The 21,405-nt window shown below is 43.5% G+C and overlaps 1 protein-coding gene across 1 annotated transcript in view; it reads right to left on the bottom strand.

Moving 5' to 3' along the window:
- The window catches only part of LOC144504864 (adenylate cyclase type 8-like), a 123,674-nt gene that overhangs the window by 57,612 nt on the left and 44,657 nt on the right, over positions 1-21,405 (bottom strand). Inside the window, exons 7-11 of the mRNA XM_078230620.1 lie at positions 20,709-21,045; positions 11,986-12,036; positions 10,612-10,803; positions 5,530-5,592; positions 2,445-2,545 (exon numbers count right to left, since the gene is read on the bottom strand). Of these exons, the coding sequence (XP_078086746.1) occupies positions 2,445-2,545; positions 5,530-5,592; positions 10,612-10,803; positions 11,986-12,036; positions 20,709-21,045 (744 nt within the window). The remainder of the gene's footprint in view (positions 1-2,444; positions 2,546-5,529; positions 5,593-10,611; positions 10,804-11,985; positions 12,037-20,708; positions 21,046-21,405) is intronic.

Here is a 21,405-nt window from a genome sequence, read left to right as displayed (position 1 = left end):
CTGTGGGTAGAAAACACAGAGATGGGTTTGTGTAAACTGTCTCTCCAGAAATTCACATGCAACAGGATACAAAAATGAGGCCACCAGTCTGCACATTGTATAATCCCACAAATAGATGAATGATTATTTTTTGTGTTGTTGGGGAGAATCAGCAGCTCAGCACACCTGTTTAATGAAGCAGCTAAACATCAATTATTCATCAAAAATCGCACTTGCTGTTTATTTGAATGCTAAATTTAGAATGTCTGTTCAAAGACCAGGACTTTTTCTGGCAAAGCAGGCAGCATACTCAAGGATCCCACGCACCCCGGACATTCTCTCTTCCACCTTCCTCTGTCAGGAAAAAGATACAAAAGTCTGAGGTCACGTACCAACTGACTCAAGAACAGCTTCTTCCCTGCTGCTGTCAGACTGTTGAATGGACTTACCTTGCATTAAGTTGATCTTTCTCTACACCCTAGCTATGGTTGTAAGTCTACATTCTGCACTCTCTCTTTTCCTTCTCTATGAACGGTATTTTTTGTCTGTATAGCACGCAAGAAACAATACTTTTCACTGTATCCCAATACATGAGACAATAATAAATCAAATATATAAGAACTTTCCTTTGGAATCCCAGCTCACTGATCCCCTGCCAAGATCCCGACCTACAGAGGATTCCTAAACCTGTACACTTCAGCAGCTCTATTAAGATGGGTATAGAGGGATATGGGCCAAATGCGGGCAACTGGGACTAGCTTAGGGGTTTAAAAAAAAGAGCGGCATGGACAAGTTGTGAGTACCTCAAAGTTGTTCCTTATTGCCTCAGACATTAAGCACAGAAAAAGCAAACCCCTCAGGCTCTGCAATCCTGACCCTGTCGCCATCTCCACCATCCCCATCCCTCCCCACCCCTGTCCCCAACCCTGTTCCCATCCCCCGACTCCCATCCCTGACCCTGTCGCCATCTCCACCATCCCCATCCCTCCCCACCCCTGTCCCCAACCCTGTTCCCATCCCCCGACTCCCATCCCTGACCCTGTCCCCATCTCCACCATCCCCATCCCTCCCCACCCCTGTCCCCAACCCTGTTCCCATCCCCCGACTCCCATCCCTGACCCTGTCGCCATCTCCACCATCCCCATCCCTCCCCACCCCTGTCCTCAACCTGTTCCCATCCCCCGACTCCCATCCCTGACCCTGTCCCAATCTCTTCCCACCCCTGTCCTGATGCTAGCCCCATTCCCCTCCTCCCCTGTCCCCATCCTCCCCATCCCTGTCCCCATTCCATCCTTCCCATGTCCCTGTTCCAACCCCTCTTATCCCTGACCTGAGCCCCATCCCCCTCGACCCGTCACTGACACTCTCCACACCCCTGTTCTGTTGTCGACCCTGCTCCTGTCCCAGAAACCCCCATACCTGACCCTATCCCCATCTGTTGTTTGGTTAGCACAGTTATTGTAGAAGTGCTAGATTCCCAAAGACTGGCGAACAAGTGCTTATAACAAACAATATCGTTTATTCCCTTGTCTGAGCAGCTATTCCGTGCTTGTACACGGTCCACTTTCCGAGAAGAACTCCCACACTTCCATCATGTGACCCCTTAAGTAACTGCATCATCACATCATGATACAGACTGAACAGGCCAACAGTACATCGATATTTACACAGAGTCAAACACAAACTATGCTGTTTCAGCTCATGCAAGCCCATCACGTCTCCTTTCCTTTGATATAGCACCTTATCAAATGCCTTTCTGGAGTCTAAGTACAGTACATCCACTGGTTCCCCTTTATCCACAGCATATGTGACTCCTTCAAAGAACTCCAATAAATTGGTTAAACATGATTTCCCTTTCACAAAACCATGTTGCCTCTATCTGATTATCTTCAATTTTCCAAGTGCCCTGCTATAACATCTTTAGGAATGGCTTCTAACATTTTCCCTTTGAAGGGTGCTAGGCTCACTGGCCTACTCTTTTGATCAGAATCTGTTTTACCTTCTCAAAAATCATTGAGGTTTCTTGTTCCAGAGTGACTACTCTTCAATGTACTTTACACGCTGTTTTTGACAATACTCACGTTGGAACGGGAGCAGTGGTACAGTGGCACAGTGGTTACACTGCTGCCTCACAGTGCCAGGGACCCGGGTTCAATTCCTGGCTTGGGTCAACTGCCTGTGCGGAGTCTGCATGTTCTCCCCATGTCTGCGAGGGTTTCCTCCGGGTGCTCCGGTTTCCTCCCACAGTCTGAAAGACGTGCTGGTTAGGTGCATTGGCCGTGCTAAATTCTCCATCAGTGTACCCGAACAGGCGCCGGAGTGTGGCGACGAGGGGATTTTCACAGTAACTTCATTGCAGTGTTAATGTAAGCCTACTTGTGACACTAATAAATAAACTTACAAATAAACTAAACTTTTTGTCTGCAATGAGTATAAAGAATGAATTGATGATAGTTAATACTCACTCAGGAACTACGAACAGGGTCTGCACACTGAGAATAAACAGCATCACAATGAAGGAACACACCATGTTTGACGTGAAAACCTCATCTCGTATCATGCGATACTGGACATGAAAAAGAAATAACAGTGAATGCCCAGAACATTGACCTCATGATGAAAGCACATCCATCCACTGCTGCGTCATTCTAGGAAAAAACAAGAAAGGCTCTCGACAGACTCAGGTGCAGGGTAAACGCAGGGTAAACGCAGGGTAAACGCATGTCAGATACGAGTACTGCTGTCTGCAGAAAGCTGAAAACTCTCTGCTCCACACACCACCCTCAGAAAATGCTCTCACCACTCAACGCAGTTCGTCAGGGAACAGAATGTTTATGCGTAGGATTTCTTCCAGCCCTGCACAGACCAACCATGAGAGTCTGGGGCAAAAGAGGGAGAGAGAGATTGAGACTCAAAGGAAGGCACAATTCAGAGACTGACACGCCGATGGGAGAGAATACTTGGGAGGAAAGTAGTGAAGACATTAAAAATAGAGGAGGAGGTGCCTGGGTGGATTAGTGTAAGTCTCACAATCCAATTAAATCATTCAGCATGACATTGACTGACAGATGGGGGGGTTGGGGGGGGGGGGGGGCGTATGGTACAGCCCAATTTTATGGCAAAGCAATTAAACTAAATCACCATAAAAAGTGTACGGTAATATCACACATATCTTTCTTAATTAGCAATTCAGAAATGCCAATCAATAGATAAGAGTTCAAATCTCACCCAAACAGCTGAGAACTGAAAGCGAGGACACCTAAGCCTCTCAGGTGCAGCTGAAAGATTTGCATGACAATATTTCAAAGGAGTTGTGACATTATCCCTGGTGTTGTGGCCCTGAGTCAACATCCTAAAACATTCTGCTCATTATCACATCACTGTTAGTCGAAATCTGCTTTGTAGAAAGTGATTGCTTTACCTCAGAATGTATATCATTACACGTAAAGTACTTTGGGAGAACATGAGAAAACTGCTCCATAAAAGTCAATTTTCAGTTTTTTTAAATAAACCTGTAAACAGCAAGTAGAGCTAGACTCAAAAATAGTGACAAACAAACTACCTGCTTGATATAAAAGCACCTCTGGTTCACTAAGTTTTTTTATTTCAGAGGCAAGGATGAACAGCTGGTCCACATCTGCACCAAGGACATTGGGGGAGAAGGGATGAGATGTTGTTTGCAGAGTTTAGGGAGTTAGGAATGTAACTAGTAAGCAGGACCTTAGGATTACTTCCAGTATCACACACAATTAAGTACAGAACCAGGAGGATAAAACAGGTGAGGGTGTGGCTGAAGAGGTGGTGCAGGAACCCGTTCTGGGGGAGATGGAACCTGTTGGGAAATTGTTATAATCCAGGTCAGAATCATAGAATCCTACAGTGCAGAAGGAGGCCATTCAGCCCATCGAGTCTGCACCAACCACAATCCCACCCAGGCCCTATTCCCATAACCCCATGCATTTACCCCTGACACTAAGGGGCAATTCAGCATGGCCAATCCACCTAACCTGAATATCTTTGGACTCTGGGAGGAAACCGGAGCACCTGGAGGAAACCCATGCAGACACGGGGAGGATGTGCAAACTCCACAAAGACAGAAAACTCCAAGATATTTTATGAAATCCGCCTGGATCATAAGTTTTGTACTTTGAATTTGGCGTGTATAAGTATGAGGTGTCTCACTTCATAGAATCATAGAATAGGATCCCTACAGTGCAGAAGGAGGCATTCGGCCCATTGAACTTGCACTGACAACTGTCCTATCTAGGCCCTATCCACATAACCCCATGTATTTACCCTGCTAATCCCCCTGACTTTAAGGGGCAATTCAGCATGGCCAGTCCACCTAACCTGCACATCTTTGGACTGTGGGAGGAAACCGGAGCACCCGGAGGAAACTGTGTATAGCATGCAAGAAACAATACTTTTCACTGTATACTATTACATATGACACTAATAAATCAAATCAAATCAAAACACAGACATGGGGAGAATGTGCAAACTCCACACAGACAGCCACCTGAGGCGGAACCAAACCCAGGTCCCTGACACTGATAGGCAGCAGTACTAACCACTGTGTTACTGTGCCACCCGGGTATGATTCAAATAACCCACTAGGAAGCTTTTATCAAACAAAGTTTACTTAAAAATGCAGTTAACACATAGAAAGAAAATTAGCAATAACTTTTACCAATTACAAACAAGAAAAAAACATGATACTTTGTAAATCTTAGCAGCTAAATGCTGTTCTAACCAACAAACCCCATAAACACACACCTACAGGTTTAGCATGGAAAATAGGAATGCTGCGTGATGCTGGAGCTTGGTCCTTCTGTTGGATTCTGCAGCTTTCTGGACACACACACAGACACATTTGAAATCAGAACTGCTTCCCAAAACACCAGGGACAGAGAGACAGAACACTGCTTCCAGCCTGAAGTAATACACCTTCCAACTAAAAGAGCAGCCAGCCGTAACGTCTGGTACCGGTGTCCTCTAATTGTTACTGAAGCAATATAATGGATATCATATTTATTTTTTATCTGGGCTAATGCCCAGGGTTTTATGATCCTTTTGGAATCACTGGGTGATGCCTGGGGACAGTTTTTTTCACAGAAATGTGCAAGGTTTTAGTTTCATTTTCTTAGCTGCCGATAGAAGTTAGTGGAAAAAGGCAGTGTGTTTCTGTCTCTCTCTCTCTCCAGAGGCTTTTCATAAAGTTCTAGGATTGGGGAGCCTTAGAGTTTAATCCAACATCAAAGGACCAATTCACAGGAGTCATTAAAAAGCTGCAAAATCCGGTATCACGTGAGCATATTTGCTTTTTGTGCCAAGCCTAGGAAAGAGGGTATGTCTGTGGGTGTTGTTTGACTTGGAACATCATAGATAGCTAGCTGTTAAGGTATATGCCATATCATGGTTGGCTCTTGGTAAAAGTTATATTAATTATTTTTGTTATATTTTAACTGTGTTCTTAAATAAACTTTGTTTGATAAAAGCTTCCTAGTGGGTCATTTGAATCATACCTGGAGTGAAACACCTTATACTCACCAATGCCAAACCAAAATTAAAAACATATAAAACACCTTCGAGTTTCTGGCCTGGGTCGTAATACTGGGAAAGGACAAGGAGCGTTAATTCATTGGGGAGGGCTAACTTCAATGGGTGAGTATGGACCTAGCCCAGGTAAATAGAAAACAGAAATTGGAAGGCAAACATGATAATGGAACAATGGGCTGACTTCAAAGAGGGGATACTTTGGGTACAGTTGAAGTAAATTCCATGAGGGAGAAAGATAGGACAAACAAATCCAAAACTCTCAGGATGAGGGGAATGTTGCAGTCAGGTGAAGAAGAGTACAAAGGGAAGATACATTTTTGAACAATGAAGGAATTAAGGGTTATGGTGAGCGGGCGGGTAAGTGGAGCTGAGTCCACAAAAAGATCAGCCATGATCTTATTGAATGGCGGAGCAGGCTCGAGGGGCAAGATGGCCTACTCCTGCTCCTAGTTCTCATGTTCTTATGTCAGGTGGATAATTCAATTGAGAGTCAGGCTGAATATAGAAGGTTCAGAAAGGAAGTGAAAAACAAATAAGCAAAGATAGAGTGTGAGAAGAGGCAGACAGGTAACATGAAAGGGAATCCAAAAGTCCCCCAAGGTGTATAAATAGTAATAGGGCAGTGAAAGGATTAGGGAACAAAAAGGGGATTTCTGCATGTCGGCAGGGGGCGTGGCTGAGATACTGAATTAATACCTTGCACCTGCCTTTATCATGGAGGAAGATGCTGCCCTGGTCATCGTGAAAGGGGAGGTGGTTAGATAGGTTCAACATTAATGAAGAGGATATATTTGATTGGCTGCTTGTGTGTAAGGTTGGACAATTACCAGGACTCGATAAGATGCAACCCAGAATACTAAGGGAAGTGAGGGCAGAATATTCCCCAACTGCAAATGTGGAGGGTAGAATTCGGTAAGAGTTCAGAAACTATTTCCCATCGGATCTTCCACAGGTGCCTGTCATGGTGGACAGAAAAACGACTGGAGGCCACCATGAAACTAATTTGCATCCTGCTAATGGGATGCAGGTGAAGGTCGGAATGGAATCTCCCACCCCTCGCCCCCCTCGCCCCCCTCGCCCCCACACCATTCCCACTTCTCTGCTATGCTGGCAGGAAAACATGCGAGAGCGAAACACATTTCAAATAACAGCTTTCAGAACTCATCCGAACAGTGCCCGGTGCGTGCCCCCGGACTTTGCCACCCACAGCCCTGGGTTCTGGAACACCAACAGCAGTGAGTGTGGGGGCAAATATCTACAGATGAATCTTTTAGGTTGGGTGTCTTTCCAGCCTCAAGATGTTCATGGAAATCCACCTTCCTTCTCAGGAAGTCCATCTCCTTCCTTCAATAGTGATTGGGACGTTTAGCACATTTTTAATATGGTGCCCAGAGAGGTTGGTGGATGACGCACCATCAGGCCAACACCACCATGGAATACAGTGCAAAACATCCAGTTGTATAATTAATGATACTGGAGCCAGAGGACGTGGTGTATCTCTCTGGCCCCACCTCTCAAATTAGGGTCCCTCAATTAGATACTGTTTGCCTTGAATGAGGAAATCCTACCCCATGACCCCTCCCCAACTGATGCCTGGTCGGGTTTGCTTTTTGGGCTCTCCACATGATGACACCTCTGCCACCATTGGAAGGGGTCTCAACAACTGTGGAGGGGTGAAGCCCTTAAGTGGACACTCATTGGTTGTTTCAAGGCCTCAATTAGCGTTCAGGTGGGAAGTTGTCCGCAAGCCTTCCCATTCTGGATTAACTGGACAGAGATGGGAAGACGGTGCGGCACCTCATTCATTGCACTCCAGCCTCCAAGCCTGCTGTGGGGAAGTGACATTAAATTCTGCCCATTGACTGTTTCTCTCTCCACAGATGCTGGGTGACCTCATGACTATTTCCAGCATTTTCTGTTTTTATTAACCTTTTCTGCTGGTCGGAAAGTCTGGGCGAGGAGAAAACTTAAAAATCAAAGCCTTCAGCAATGCAATTAGCAAATGTGCCTACATACAAAGGGAGGAAGGAGCTTGAACTCTCTTCTCGAAGTGGTGGCCAATCAGATGTTAAATTTAGATCTGATATTAATACATTTTGACTCCCCAGAGCCTATCTATGCCTTTGTTTAAAAAGGGCTGCAGGGAAAAGCCTGCGAACTACAAGCCGGTTAGCCTCACATCTGTGGTGGGTAAGTTGTTGGAAGGTATTTTGAGAGACAGGATCTACAGGCATTTAGAGATGCAAGGACTGATTAGGGACAGTCAGCATGGCTTTGTGAGTGGAAAATCATGTCTCACAAATTTGATTGAGTTTTTTGAAGGGGTAACCAAGAAGGTAGATGAGGTGCAGTTGATGTTGTCTACATGGACTTCAGCAAGGCATTTGACGAGGTACTGAATGGTAGGTTGCTGCATAAGGTTAAATCTCACGGGATCCAGGGTGAGGTATCAAAATGGATACAAAATTGGCTTCTTCAGGTGGTTGTAGAGGGTTGTTTTTCAAACTGGATGCCTGTGACCAGTGGTGTGCCTCAGGGATCAGTGCTGGGCCCACTGTTATTTGTCATTCATATTAATGATTTGGATGAGAATATAGGAGGCATGGTTAGTAAGTTTGCAGATGACACCAAGATTGGTGGCATAGTGGACAGTGAAGAAAGTTATCTCTAATTGCAGCGGGATCTTGATCAATTGGGCCAGTGGGCCGATGAATGGAAGATGGAATTTAATTTAGACAAATGTGAGATGATGCATTTTGGTAGATTGAACCAGGGCAGGACTTACTCAGTTAATGGTAGGGCGTTGGGGAGAGTTACAGAACAAAGAGATCTAGGGGTACATGTTCATAGCTCCTTGAAAGTGGAGTCACAGGTGGACAGAGTGGTGAAGAAGGCATTCGGCATGCTTGGTTTCATCGGTCAGAACATTGAATACAGGAGTTGGGACGTCTTGTTGAAGTTGTACAAGACATTGGTAAGGCCACACTTGGAATACTGTGTGCAATTCTGGTCACCCTATTATAGAAGGGATATTATTAAACTAGAAAGAGTGCAGAAAAGATTTACTAGGATGCTACCGGGACTTGATGGATTGAGTTATAAGGAGAGGTTGGATAGACTGGGACTTTTTTCTCTGGAGCATAGTAGGCTGAGGGGTGACCTTATAGAGGTCTATAAAATAATGAGGGGCATAGACCAGGTAGATAGTCAATATCTTTTCCCAAAGGTAGGGGAGTCTAAAACTAGAGAGCATAGGTTTAAGGTGAGAGGGGAGAGGTACAAAAGTGTCCAGAGGGGCAATTTTTTCACACAGAGGGTGGTGAGTGTCTGGAACGAGCTGTCAGAGGTAGTAGTAAAGACGGGTACAATTTTGTCTTTTAAAAAGCATTTAGATAGTTACATGGGCACGATGGGTATAGAGGGATATGGGCCAAATGCGGGCAATTGGGATTAGCTTAGGGTTTTTAAAAAAAAGGGCGGCATGGACAAGTTGGGCCGAAGGGCCGGTTTTCATGCTGTAAACCTCTATGACTCTATCTACCATCTACAAGGCACAAGTCAGGAGTGTGATGGAATACTCCCCACTTGCCTGGATGGGTGCGGCTCCAACAACACTCAAGAATCTTGACACTATCCAGGATAAAGCAGCCCCGCTTGATTGGCACCACATCCACAAACATCCACTCCCTCCACCACCAACGCTCAGTAGCAGCAGTGTGTACTGTCTACAAGATGCACTGCAGCAATTCACCAAAAATCCTTAGACAGCACCTTCCAAACCCACGACCACTTCCATCTAGAAGGACAAGGGCAGCAGATACATAAGAACATAAGAACTAGGAGCAGGAGTAGGCTATTTGGCCCCTTGAGCCTGATCCGCCATTCAATAAGATCACGGCTGATCTTTTTGTGGACTCAGCTCCACTTACCCGCCCACTTTATGGGAACACCACCTCCAAGTTCCCCTCCAAGCTCCTCACTGTCCTGACTTGGAAATATATCGCCGTTCCTTCACTGTCGCTGGATCAAAATCCTGGAATTCCCTCCCTAACGGCATTGTGGGTCAACCCACAGAACATGGACTGCAGCGATTCAAGAAGGCAGCTCACCACCACCCTCTCAAGGGCAACTAGGAATGGGCAACAAATGCTGACCAGCCAGCGATGCCCATGTCCCCCAAATGAATAGGAAATAGGCAAAGATAATGAGGGCCTTGAAGCAAAGGCATATTGAGGTAGGCCACAGTTCAGCCATGGCCATTCACGGGTGGACTAGCCAGTGTTTCTCCTGTGCTGTGTTCCTATCTTTGAGAACCAGTTGGTTTTTTTGTGTCTGTTATTTTTGTTGTTTGTGGACATTCTCCTCTTCTTCCTGTGCCTATTAAAAATTCTCCCAATTAAGACAAAGTTCTTGTGGGTTGACTGAAAATGGAGATAAATTCAGGCAATGAGGAGATGTAGTTGTATGAGAACCTACTCATACACTGCGTTAGCAGGTTTCTCTTGAAGCATAACTCTCTGAATAAAGAGGACAATGTTTCCACTTAGCTTCTGTTGGACCATTCCACAGGCAGGTATTACACTCACCTCGATTGGGAAGTCTCACAGAATTGAAGCCAAAGCAAACGGTGGCTGCGGCTCACACCATGGAGGCATGTGGGTAGAAAGGTTTATTGCTGATTGGCTGTCACCAGAGGTGGAAATTAGAAAAAAATAATTTTAAAACCAAATAGGTAGAAAATGTGAACAAACTCTGAGGTCCAAATATGTTAGACTGAGAGGTCTCTCCGACAGCTAACTAAAACAGTTATGAGGCTCCTTAGATTGTTAAATAAGAGGCCCAAGTGCTTGTTTTAAGCCCCTCTGATAAATTGATTAAGGATGAAAAAAGCTCACACAAATAATGTTAAGTTCTGGCTGCTTCCAGATCTCCTGGTCAGAGTGCACTGTGTGTGTGTGGTACCCATTTCAAGCCTGGAATGTTCCACCAGAAGTTTCCAACACATTTGCTCATATTTATTTCTCTTGCAATCATTGGACTAATTAGAAACCCCACAAGGTGCAGTCACATTACCTTCTTCTCAATATCAGAGTCTTTAAAAGTTAGGTTGAACTCTTTAATGTAAGCAGCCCGTAGCTTGTCACTGCTGCGCACTTCAATGGCATGTTCAACTCTCTTGTTGATCTCATCAAATCTGACAGATATGGAACCAGGCATGCACCTCTCGGATTTAATGGATTGTTTTCTCAACATAGCTCTAATGATCTGGAGGAGTAACAAAAAGGAAAAGTTCTTTAAACATGCATCATCCTGGAGCAGAGGGAGCAGAGCTCTGGAACTAGCAGCTTGCTGTGTACTAAGAATAGCAAGGCCATGTACATCAGGGGGCACTGCTTTAATCTTTCCTTTCTGTGCTTAGCTTGTTGACCACAGGCCAAGGTGTCAGCTGTGGCTCAACCAGGAACACTCTCACTAAGGGTTGGCAGGCTGAGAGTTCAAAGCCCCACTCAGGTGAGTAAAATACAAAATCTAAGCTGACTGTTCCAGTCCATACAGATTCATTCTGTACTGTCAAGGTGCAGTTGAGAATTCTGATTAATTCTATACACCCAACTTGAGGATAATTAGCAGCTAATGTTTTAATATGTGGTTTGAGAATAATACAAAATATGTAAGTAACATCTTCATGTCTCCAAGAAATGTTCTTAACACATCAGTAAAATGGAAGATGTTTTCGTGAAAGATACCAGCACAAGTCAGGCACAAATAATGCAACAAAGTAAATTACTGATGCACATCTAAGCCAGGGGAATAAGTCCAATAGGTAAAGATGCCTTCAATAGAACCGGTTTAAACTGGTTAGAGAAATGCTGAATCTTAAGAAGCCATTTTTTGGAGAGACCTTCCATAAATCAGACTGGAATGACAGATCAATATTTGAAGATGTCAAAATATGATGAATTGAAGGACATGCCATTGTTGGATTGACGGAACAGTGAATGAATGAAATTGCTTTTAATTAAGTGCTGGGCTGTACAATATAACCAATTCTGTTCTTTGGCATGAAATCTGAGATCTTTTGTGAAAGCTGCTAGCGCATTCGCTGTGTAGGTGGAACCATTGATCTCCCATTTTGGCCAAAATGAGATTTCTCTTGTCCTAATTGAATGTTTGTCTGAATATTGTTAATTTGTCATGTTTTTGATTCTAACATTTCAATGTTTTAATATAAAAACTAGTTTAATTGAAGAATTTCATTGAACTGAATAAACTTTTTTTGCCTTTGTGAAATGAAATGTTTAATGAAAAGATTTAGTCTTTAAATTAATCAGGCCACCTAAAAGAATTTCCCACAACAATTTGGCAACGAGGATGGGATAATCTTGGAGCCGATGATCGGGTGAACACTTCCCTTGGAACGGTGAGTACATACTTTATATTGCTCACCTTAGAGGGGGAGGCACTCTGAATCACCGGATCCATCAGACATCCGAATCCCTTGTGAGTCACAAAGGCAAAACAAAAACTTTTTTGAAGAAGAGTATCGGCGCAAAAGTGTGGGTCGGGATAGCAACTTCCCCACATATAGCAGGTTCCGCAAGGACGCGCTGATTAGAAACATAGAAAAACTACAGCACAAAACAGGCCCTTCGGCCCCACAAGTTGTGTCGAACATATCCCTACCTTTTAGGCCTACCTATAACCCTCCATCCTACTAAGTCCCATGTACTCATCCAGGAGTCTCTTAAAAGACCCTATTGAGTTTGCCTCCACCACCACTGACAGCAGCCAATTCCACTCGCCCACCACCCTCTGTGTGAAAAACTTCCCCCTAACATTTCCCCTGTACCTACCCCCCAGCACCTTAAACCTGTGTCCTCTCGTAGCAGCCATTTCCACCCTGGGAAAAAGCCTCTGAGAGTCCACCCGATCTATGCCTCTCAACATCTTATATACCTCTATTAGGTCTCCTCTCATCCTACGTCTCTCCAAGGAGAAAAGACCGAGCTCCCTCAGCCTATCCTCATAAGGCATGCCACTCAATCCAGGCAACATCCTTGTAAATCGCCTCTGCACCCTTTCAATCTTTTCCACAACCTTCCTGTAATGAGGTGACCAGAACTGAGCACAGTACTCCAAGTGGGGTCTGCCGAGGGTCTTATATAGCTGCATCATTATCCCCAGGCGTGTAAAACAGGAAACTAAGATAAAGGGAGTTAGTTTCGCTGAGATAGCGGTGCAACAATGCCACGCTCTTATTAGTTAAAACAGAACATTTAAAAATACTGGAGAATTAAATGGTCGTCAAAAGATGGATAAGTTGTAAAATAAAGAAAATATAACTTAAAGAAATGGAGAAAAAAGAGTTAAAGAGTAATTTAACAATTCAGAACTTGTAAAAAAGATTATAACTAAAAAGAAGTCTTTTTTTAAAAACTGGGTTTAAAAAGATACAGCTCCATGGTAAAAAAAAAATGCTTTCTGTGTAAAAAGGGCAAATTGCCAAAGATTTCTGTAAACAAGCCAAGTTTGAGACAAGCAGAAAGTTAACCCATTCAGTCCTAAACAGGGTGAATCTTTGTGTTTTAAAATTTGCAGCAATTAATATGAATTGTTAATCCAAATCAAAATATAATAGGAAAGGGGGAGACTGTCTTCTGGAAATTACACAAAATAGAGTGGGTTGGTCAGTGTGAAGTTTACATTTGCCCCTTAGGGCTGTTCAACAATGGACAGTGACTTCACAGCAATTCTGATTAGATTGTGAGGAGTGAAAACTAATCATGAGAATGGGATAAGCAATCCAGAACACAGAGTACATTTAGATATAAATTTTAAATATGGGAAAGTTGAAAGTCACAACAGATATAAGGTGGGCTCAAAATAGAATTAATTCAGCAGAATAAATAAACATTGAAGGAAGCAGACAGGGTGATTAATTGACATTAGAAAGCCCATATCATTAACATAGGAAGAATGTGTTCAAGCAAGCTGCTTCAATACAACGATGTTAACTGAGATGAAGAACAAATGATCAAAATAAGTTACTACCTGGAATCAAATTGAAAGGTTTGATTTCTGTCTCAAAGATTTTGTTATGTTATAGAAGTCAGTTTCACAGCAGAGAAACTTCATAAATTGTTAACTGCAAAATGACTATTGGCTCCCCTAGAGTCTGATGGTGATATGGATTTCCGGATGTGTATAGAGACAGAGCTGGAAGGACTGAACTGTATCAAGATAATTGATACGAGGACAACTATATCGCGAACAGACTTGAATTTACCAATCACTGATCAAACAATAGAATAACACAGAGTTACTGGGAGAGTTAAAGTTGCACTGTTCAGTAGATCAACAATTAAAAAACATCTTCAAATTTGAATGTGTCAAAATAAAGAAGGAAGCATTCTGGGATAGAGTTACTGTCTAGTTAGGGGTGGTAATTGATGTCAGAACAGGGAACATCAAATGGCACCACATATTCCAACAGAATAAATAGGGAAAAAAGAAATGTAGCATTTCTAGGGTAGCAGCATTTCAAACGGATTGGGAAAAGAGATCAATCTGGAAAAATAAATGGCTGTACAATCCCCTCAAATTTGGGCTAGAAATGAACAAGATTGTGGAAGTTTAAATGTCCCACCAGAAAAAATTCAGGGAGAAGTTCAAGCTGTTAGATGCATTATCACACAGTTGGAAAAACATGGAGTTGTGACAAAGACGGTGTCTTCTACTGATTCACTTATATGGCCAATTTAAAAAAAAACAGATGGAGGTTATAGGTTAACTGTGGACTACACATTTCTAAACAGATCTGCAGCATGGGCACACCCAATCATTGTAAATCCAACCAGCGATCTAAACACAATTGGGACAGATCAAATGATTTTTACTGTATTAGATGTGGCCAATGGATTTTGGCCTATTCCAATAGCAAAAGAACATTAGTACAAATTTGCCTTCACAGTGGGAAATCAACAATACACTTGGACTCGTCTACCACAAAGGTTTCGCAATAGTCCAACTATTTTTCACAAACACATGGCACAAATAATCAAGCCTATTAAATGTGTAGATGATGTTTGGATTGCTTCACAAGGCAGGAAAGAAATTGCAGAAGATCGAAAGAAGGCTTCCCACAACCACACAAGTGTTAGGATTGTTCAATTGTTGTAGGAACTCTGTGAAAGATTATGCAATACTAGCAAAACCACCGCAAGATTCGATCAAAGGAGGAGGCTTGGTCGGGTAAAAAATAGATTGAAAAGACAAGGAAACACAGGCTTTTACTGACATATAATCGGCCCTAGCTAAGGCTCCAGCTTTAGGATTATCAAATCTCAGTAAATCATTTCACATTTTTTGCCAAGAAAGTGATGGAATACAAGCGTGGAATCAAAGTTCAAGCACACAAACGAATCACTAGAAAGGACCAAGAAGGGAATTACAAAGCAGATTTAGCAGCTAAAAGATAATTAGAACAGAAGTTAGAAGAAACCCAATGAACTGATATAGCTGCTATCCAAACCAAAAATGACACTGGATTAGACATCAAACAGGTCATAGGTTCATAGAGGTTTCTAGCATAGAAACAGGCCCTTCGGCCCAACTTGTTCAAGAACAGGTCTCAGAAGGAGAGAAAAACAGATGGAAAGAATTGGGAGGAAAGAAAGAATGGGATGGAATATGGAGGAAAGATAAGAAAATAATATCTCTGGAAGCAGTACACCAAACACTGAATTTATATCATGGAGTAGCAGGCACTAGCAGAAATAAAATGACCACCTTAATTAAGAATTGCTGCTGGTGGAAGGATCTGGAGAAATGATCGCCAAGTTCTGTAAAACTGCATTCATTCTGCTCAAATCGAACCGGGACAACATTGCAAAATAAAAATGGGAAACCAACCCAGACCCAAGGGACCATGGGAAAACTTACAAATGAACTTCACAGAACCTTGACCAAGGAAGAAAGGGAAAATTTACTGTCTAGTGATTATTGATCAATTCATTCGATGGGTAGAAGCATTCCCATGTAAAGAGGCAACAGCCAAAACTGTGGCTTTGATATTAGCCAATGAAGTCATGCGCTGATGGGGAACTCAATTACAATTGGACTCGGATCAGGGAACTCACTTCACTGGGAGAGTTCTGAGAGAAGTATGTAGAATGTCAGGGATTAAACAGAAATTTCACTTCCCATATCATCCACAGAGCTCAGGGATGGTAGAACGAATGAACTGAACATTGAAAAATAGTTTGGCTAAAGCCATATTAGAAGGAGGAAATAATTGGGCGCAGGCATCACCTGCAATTCTATTAAGACAAAGAGCCACTCCATCTTGAGGAACAGGATTAACTCCATTTGAACTGATGACAGGTTGAGAAATGCATCTCCCAGAAGATGTTATCACAGGAGGATAGGGGTTAATGAATGGAAAAGAAGCAGTCTATCAATGCATGAGAGACTTAATAACCTGATTACGTTCCTTTAAAAAATAAATAGTCATTCAACAACAAAATAAAGATTGGATGAAATTAGCTGAGAAAGAAAATCCAAATTTACAAATTTCAAGATATAGGGTTATGGCACAATTAATGTCTGACACTAAAAAGGATTAAGCACTATACGGGAGGAGCCATTTGAAATAATCATTACAGGAGAAACATGTGCTTTGGTTGATGAAAATCATGGTCCTTGCTGGAGACACTGGACGCAGCTGAAACCTGAGCCAAAGGATTAAATTAGTAAAAAGAATCTGGGGCACTGCACTGTAGGGTTTCTATGAAAACTGTATGTCTATGACACATAGTATTTTGCAGGCAGGGAGGCTGCAGAAGGACTTGGACAGGTTAGGAGAGCGGGCAAAGAAGTAGCAGATGGAATGTAACATGGGAAAGTGTGAGGTTACGCACTTTAAGAGGATGAATAGAGGCGTAACCTATTCTCTAAATGGGGAGAGAATTCAGAGATTGGAAGCACAAAGGGACTTGGGAGTCCTTGTTCAAGATTCTCTTAAGGTTAACTTGCAGGTTCAGTCCGCAGTTAGGAAGGCAAATGCACTGTTAGCAGCCATGTCGAGAGGGCTAGAATACAAAAGCAGGGATATAATGCTGAGGCTTTATGAGGCTCTGGTCAGATCATATTTGGAGTATTGTGAGCAATTTTGGGTCCTGTATCTAAGGAAGAATGTGCTGGCCTTGGAAAGGGTCCCGAGGAGGTTCACAAGAATGATCCCAGGAATGACAAGCTCGACGTATGAGGAACGGTTGAGGACTCTGGGTCTGTGCTCAATGGAGTTTAGAAGGATGAGGGAGGATCTTATTGAAACTTACAGGATACTGCGAGGCCTGGATAGAGTGGACGTAGAGAAGATGTTTCCATTAGTAGGAGAGACTAGAACCACGGCCTCAGAGTAAAGGGACGACCCTTTAAAACAGAGATGAGGAGGAATTTCTTCAGCCAAAGAGTGGTGAATCAGTGGAATTCATTGCCACAGAAGGCTGTGGAGACCAGGTCATTGAGTGTCTTTAAGACAGCGATAAATAGGTTCTTGATTGGCAAGGGGATCGAAGGTTATGGGTAAAGGCGGGAGAATGGGAATGAGAATCATATCAGCCATGATTGAATGGCGGAGCAGACTCGATAGAACATAGAACACAGAACATTACAGTGCAGTACAGGCCCTTCGGCCCTCGATGTTGCGCCGACCAGTGGAACCAATCTAAAGCCCCTCTAATCTACACTATTCCAATATCATCCATATGTTTATCCAATAACCACTTGAACGCTCTCAACGTTGACGAGTCCACCACTGCAGCAGGCAGGGCATTCCACGCCCTTACTACTCTCTGAGTAAAGAACCTACCTCTAACATCTGTCCTATATCTCTCACCCCTCAATTTAAAGCTATGTCCCCTCGTGCTAGCCAACACCGTCCGAGGAAAAAGGCTCTCACTATCCACCCTATCTAATCCTCTGATCATCTTGTATGCCTCTATTAAGTCACCTCTTAACCTTCTTCTCTCTAACGAAAACAACCTCAAGCCCCTCAGCCTTTCCTCATACAATTTTCCCACCATACCAGGCAACATCCTGGTAAATCTCCTCTGCACCCTTTCCAACACTTCCACATCTTTCCTATAATACGGCGACCAGAACTGTACGCAATACTCCAAATGCGGCCGCACCAGAGTTTTGTACAGTTGCAGCATGACCTCCTGGCTCCGAAACTCAATCCCTCTACCAATAAAAGCTAACACACCGTACACCTTCTTAACAACCCTATCAACCTGGGTGCCAACTTTCAGGGGTCTATGCACATGGACACCCAGATCCCTCTGTTCATCCACACTACCAAGTATCTTACCATTAGCCCAGTACTCTGTATTCCTGTTACTCCTTCCAAAGTGAATCACCTCACACTTTTCTGCATTAAACTCCATTTGCCACCTCTCAGCCCAGCTCTGCAGCTTATCTATGTCCCTCTGTAACCTGCCACTTCCCTCCGCACTGTCTACAACTCCACCGACTTTAGTGTCATCCGCAAATTTACTAATCCATCCTTCCATGCCCTCATCCAAGTCATTAATAAAAATGACAAACAGCAGTGGCCCCAAAACAGATCCTTGCGGTATACCACTAGTAACTGAACTCCAGGATGAATATTTCCCATCAACCACCACCCTTTGTTTTCTTACAGCTAGCCAATTCCTGATCCAAACCACTAAATCACCCTCAATCCCATGTGTCCGTATTTTCTGCAAAAGCTTACCATGGGGAACCTTATCAAATGCTTTGCTGAAATCCATATACACCACATCAACCGCTTTACCCTCATCCACCTCTTTGGTCACCTTCTGAAAGAACTCAATAAGGTTTGTGAGGCACGACCTACCCTTCACAAAACCGTGCTGACTATCCCAATCAAATTATTCCTTTCTAGGTGATTATAAATCCTATCTCTTATAATCCTTTCCAATACTTTGCCCACAACAGAAGTAAGGCTCACCGGTCTATAATTACCAGGGTTGTCCCTACTCCCCTTCTTGAACAAGGGGACAACATTTGCTATCCTCCAGTCTTCTGGCACTGTTCCTGTAGACAATGATGACACAAAGATCAAAGCCAAAGGCTCTGCAATCTCCTCTCTAGCCTCCCACAGAATCCTAGGATAAATCCCATCCGGCCCAGGGGACTTATCTATTTTTACCCTTTCCAGAATTACCTCCTCCTTATGAACATCAATACCATCCAGTCCAACAGCCTGCATCTCAGTACTTCCCTCAACAACACTGTCCCTCTCCAGTGTGAATACCGACGAAAAATATTCATTTAGTGCCTCTCCTATCTCTTCAGACTCCACGCACAACTTCCCACTCCTGTCCTTGACTGGCCCTAATCTTACCCTAGTCATTCTTTTACTCCTGACATACCTATAGAAAGCTTTAGGGTTTTCCTTGATCCTACCTGCCAAAGACTTCTCATGTCCCCTCCTGGCTCCTCTTAACTCTTTCTTTAGGTCCTTCCTGGCTAACTTGTAACTCTCAAGCGCCCTAACTGAGCCTTCACGTCTCATCTTAACATAAGTCTCCTTCTTCCTCTTCACAAGAGATTCAACCTCCTTAGTAAACCACGGTTCCCTCACACGTCTGCTTCCTCCCTGCCTGACAGGTACATATTTATCAAGGACGCGTAGTAGCTGTTCCTTGAACAAGTTCCACATTACAATTGTGCCCATCCCCTGCAGTTTCCTTCCCCAACCTATGCCAGTTAAATCTCGCCTAATCGCATCATAATTTCCTTTCCCCCAGCTATAACTCTTGCCCTTTGGTATATACCTATCCTTTTCCATTGCTAAAGTAAACGTAATCGAATTGTGGTCACTGTCACCAAAGTGCTCACTTACCTCCAAATCTAACACCTGGCCTGGTTCATTACCCAGTACCAAATCCAATGTGGCCTCGCCTCTTGTTGGTCTATCTACATACTGCGTCAGGAAGCCTTCCTGCACACACTGGACAAAAACCGACCCCTCTAAAGTACTCGAACTATAGCTTTTCCAGTCAATATTTGTAAAGTTAAAAGTCCCCCAGTACAACTACCCTGTTACTTTCGCTCCTATCCAGAATCATCTTTGCAATCTTTTCCTCTACATCTCTGGAACTTTTTGGAGGTCTATAAAAAAACTCCCAACAGGGTGACCTCTCCTTTCCTGTTTCTAACCTCAGCCCAAACTACCTCAGTAGACGAGTCCTCATCAAATGTCCTTTCTGCCACCGTAATACTGTCCTTGACTAACAATGCCACACCTTCCCCTCTTTTACCAGTCGATGGACTGAATGGCCTAATTTTGCTCCTGTGTCTTATGGTCTTATGTTTAAAACAGGTATTGATACATTTTTGGAGACATCAAGGGGTCTGGAGTTATTGTGGAAAACTGGTGCTGTAATAGATGATCAGTCAGCCTGTACGAATGTTCATCTTGTTCAATCTGCATTGTTTAGTTTAAAGGTATAAGCTTGATTAACCTTTCTCAATTCTATTCCAAGGACCCCACTTGGAGTACTGCGCGCAGTTCTGGTCACCTCATTACAGGAAAGATGTTGAAGCCATTGAAAGGGTGCAGAGGAGATTTACAAGGATGTTGCCTGGATTGGGGGGCATGCCTTATGAGGATAGGTTGAGGGAGCTTGGTCTCTTCTCCCTGGAGAGACGAAGGATGAGAGGTGACCTGATAGAGGTTTACAAGATGTTGAGAGGTCTGGATAGGGTAGACTCTCAGAGGCTATTTCCAAGGGCTGAAATGTTTGCTACGAGAGGACACAGGTTTAAGGTGCTGGGGGGTAGGTACAGAGGAGATGTCAGGGGTAAGTTTTTCACTCAGAGGGTGGTGCGTGAGTGGAATCGGCTGACGTCGGTGGTGGTGGAGGCAAACTCGTTGGGGTCTTTTAAGAGACTTCTGGATGAGTACATGGGATTTAATGGGATTGAGGGCTATAGATAGGCCTAGAGGTGGGGATGTGATCGGCGCAACTTGTGGGCCGAAGGGCCTGTTTGTGCTGTGGCTTTCTATGTTCTATGTTCTAAAAGGGAATTGCAGTGACACGTGCTCTGGTACATAATAAGGGAAAGAGTATTTCGAGAGGCTGTCAGTTTTTACTCACTTTATTCAAGCCAATGATTTTGTTGAAGGGGTGGTCGAGTCTCCATGGGGCATCGGAATCCATGGCTCGGAGCACACTGGCGTCGATATTAAAACTACTGCTGAACATGGTCTCTGTTTTCCTACGTTCAAAGTGTGATCTTGCAGAACCAATATCTAATTTCGCAATGCTAACTCGTATTCGAGGCATTTCCCCAGGGAACTCATCTTGTTGCTTGATGAAGTAGGTTTTAACATTGTAGCGTTTCAATAAATCACTGCGTTCCTCACCAAAGCCCTCTTCAGTATCGTAGTCTTCACCCAAGCATTTCAATGTTGCGTCGGAGATCTGAATTCGCCTGAGGCACAACAGATAACATTTATTATCTACCCTCAGTTTTAATATATTTGCATTTTTCCTCTTCATCTTGGCATTTTAAAAATAATCTTATTTTACAAATTTATCACAACTGCCTGTCTTTCTTTTTCTCTCACTCTCTTTGTGACCTCTTGTTTGCCTGATAGTTTCCCTGCCTCTTTCATTATCCTTTTTGCTCTCTGTCTCCTATTCACTGGGCGGACTTTTCCCACCATCAGCCGGTGGGAAAAGTAGCGTTTATCCCAACCAATAGCGATGGACCATTTCCCACCGTATTGTACGCCACTTCGAGGAATGAGAGGACAGGAAATTTCTGCCAGATCACTGGCCTCTGACCCGC

This window comes from Mustelus asterias, chromosome 15 (assembly GCF_964213995.1).
Source record: "Mustelus asterias chromosome 15, sMusAst1.hap1.1, whole genome shotgun sequence".
Classification (NCBI taxonomy): domain Eukaryota; kingdom Metazoa; phylum Chordata; class Chondrichthyes; order Carcharhiniformes; family Triakidae; genus Mustelus; species Mustelus asterias.
Note: the sequence above shows the minus strand (reverse complement) of the source record. Positions and strands in the feature narration are given on the sequence as shown.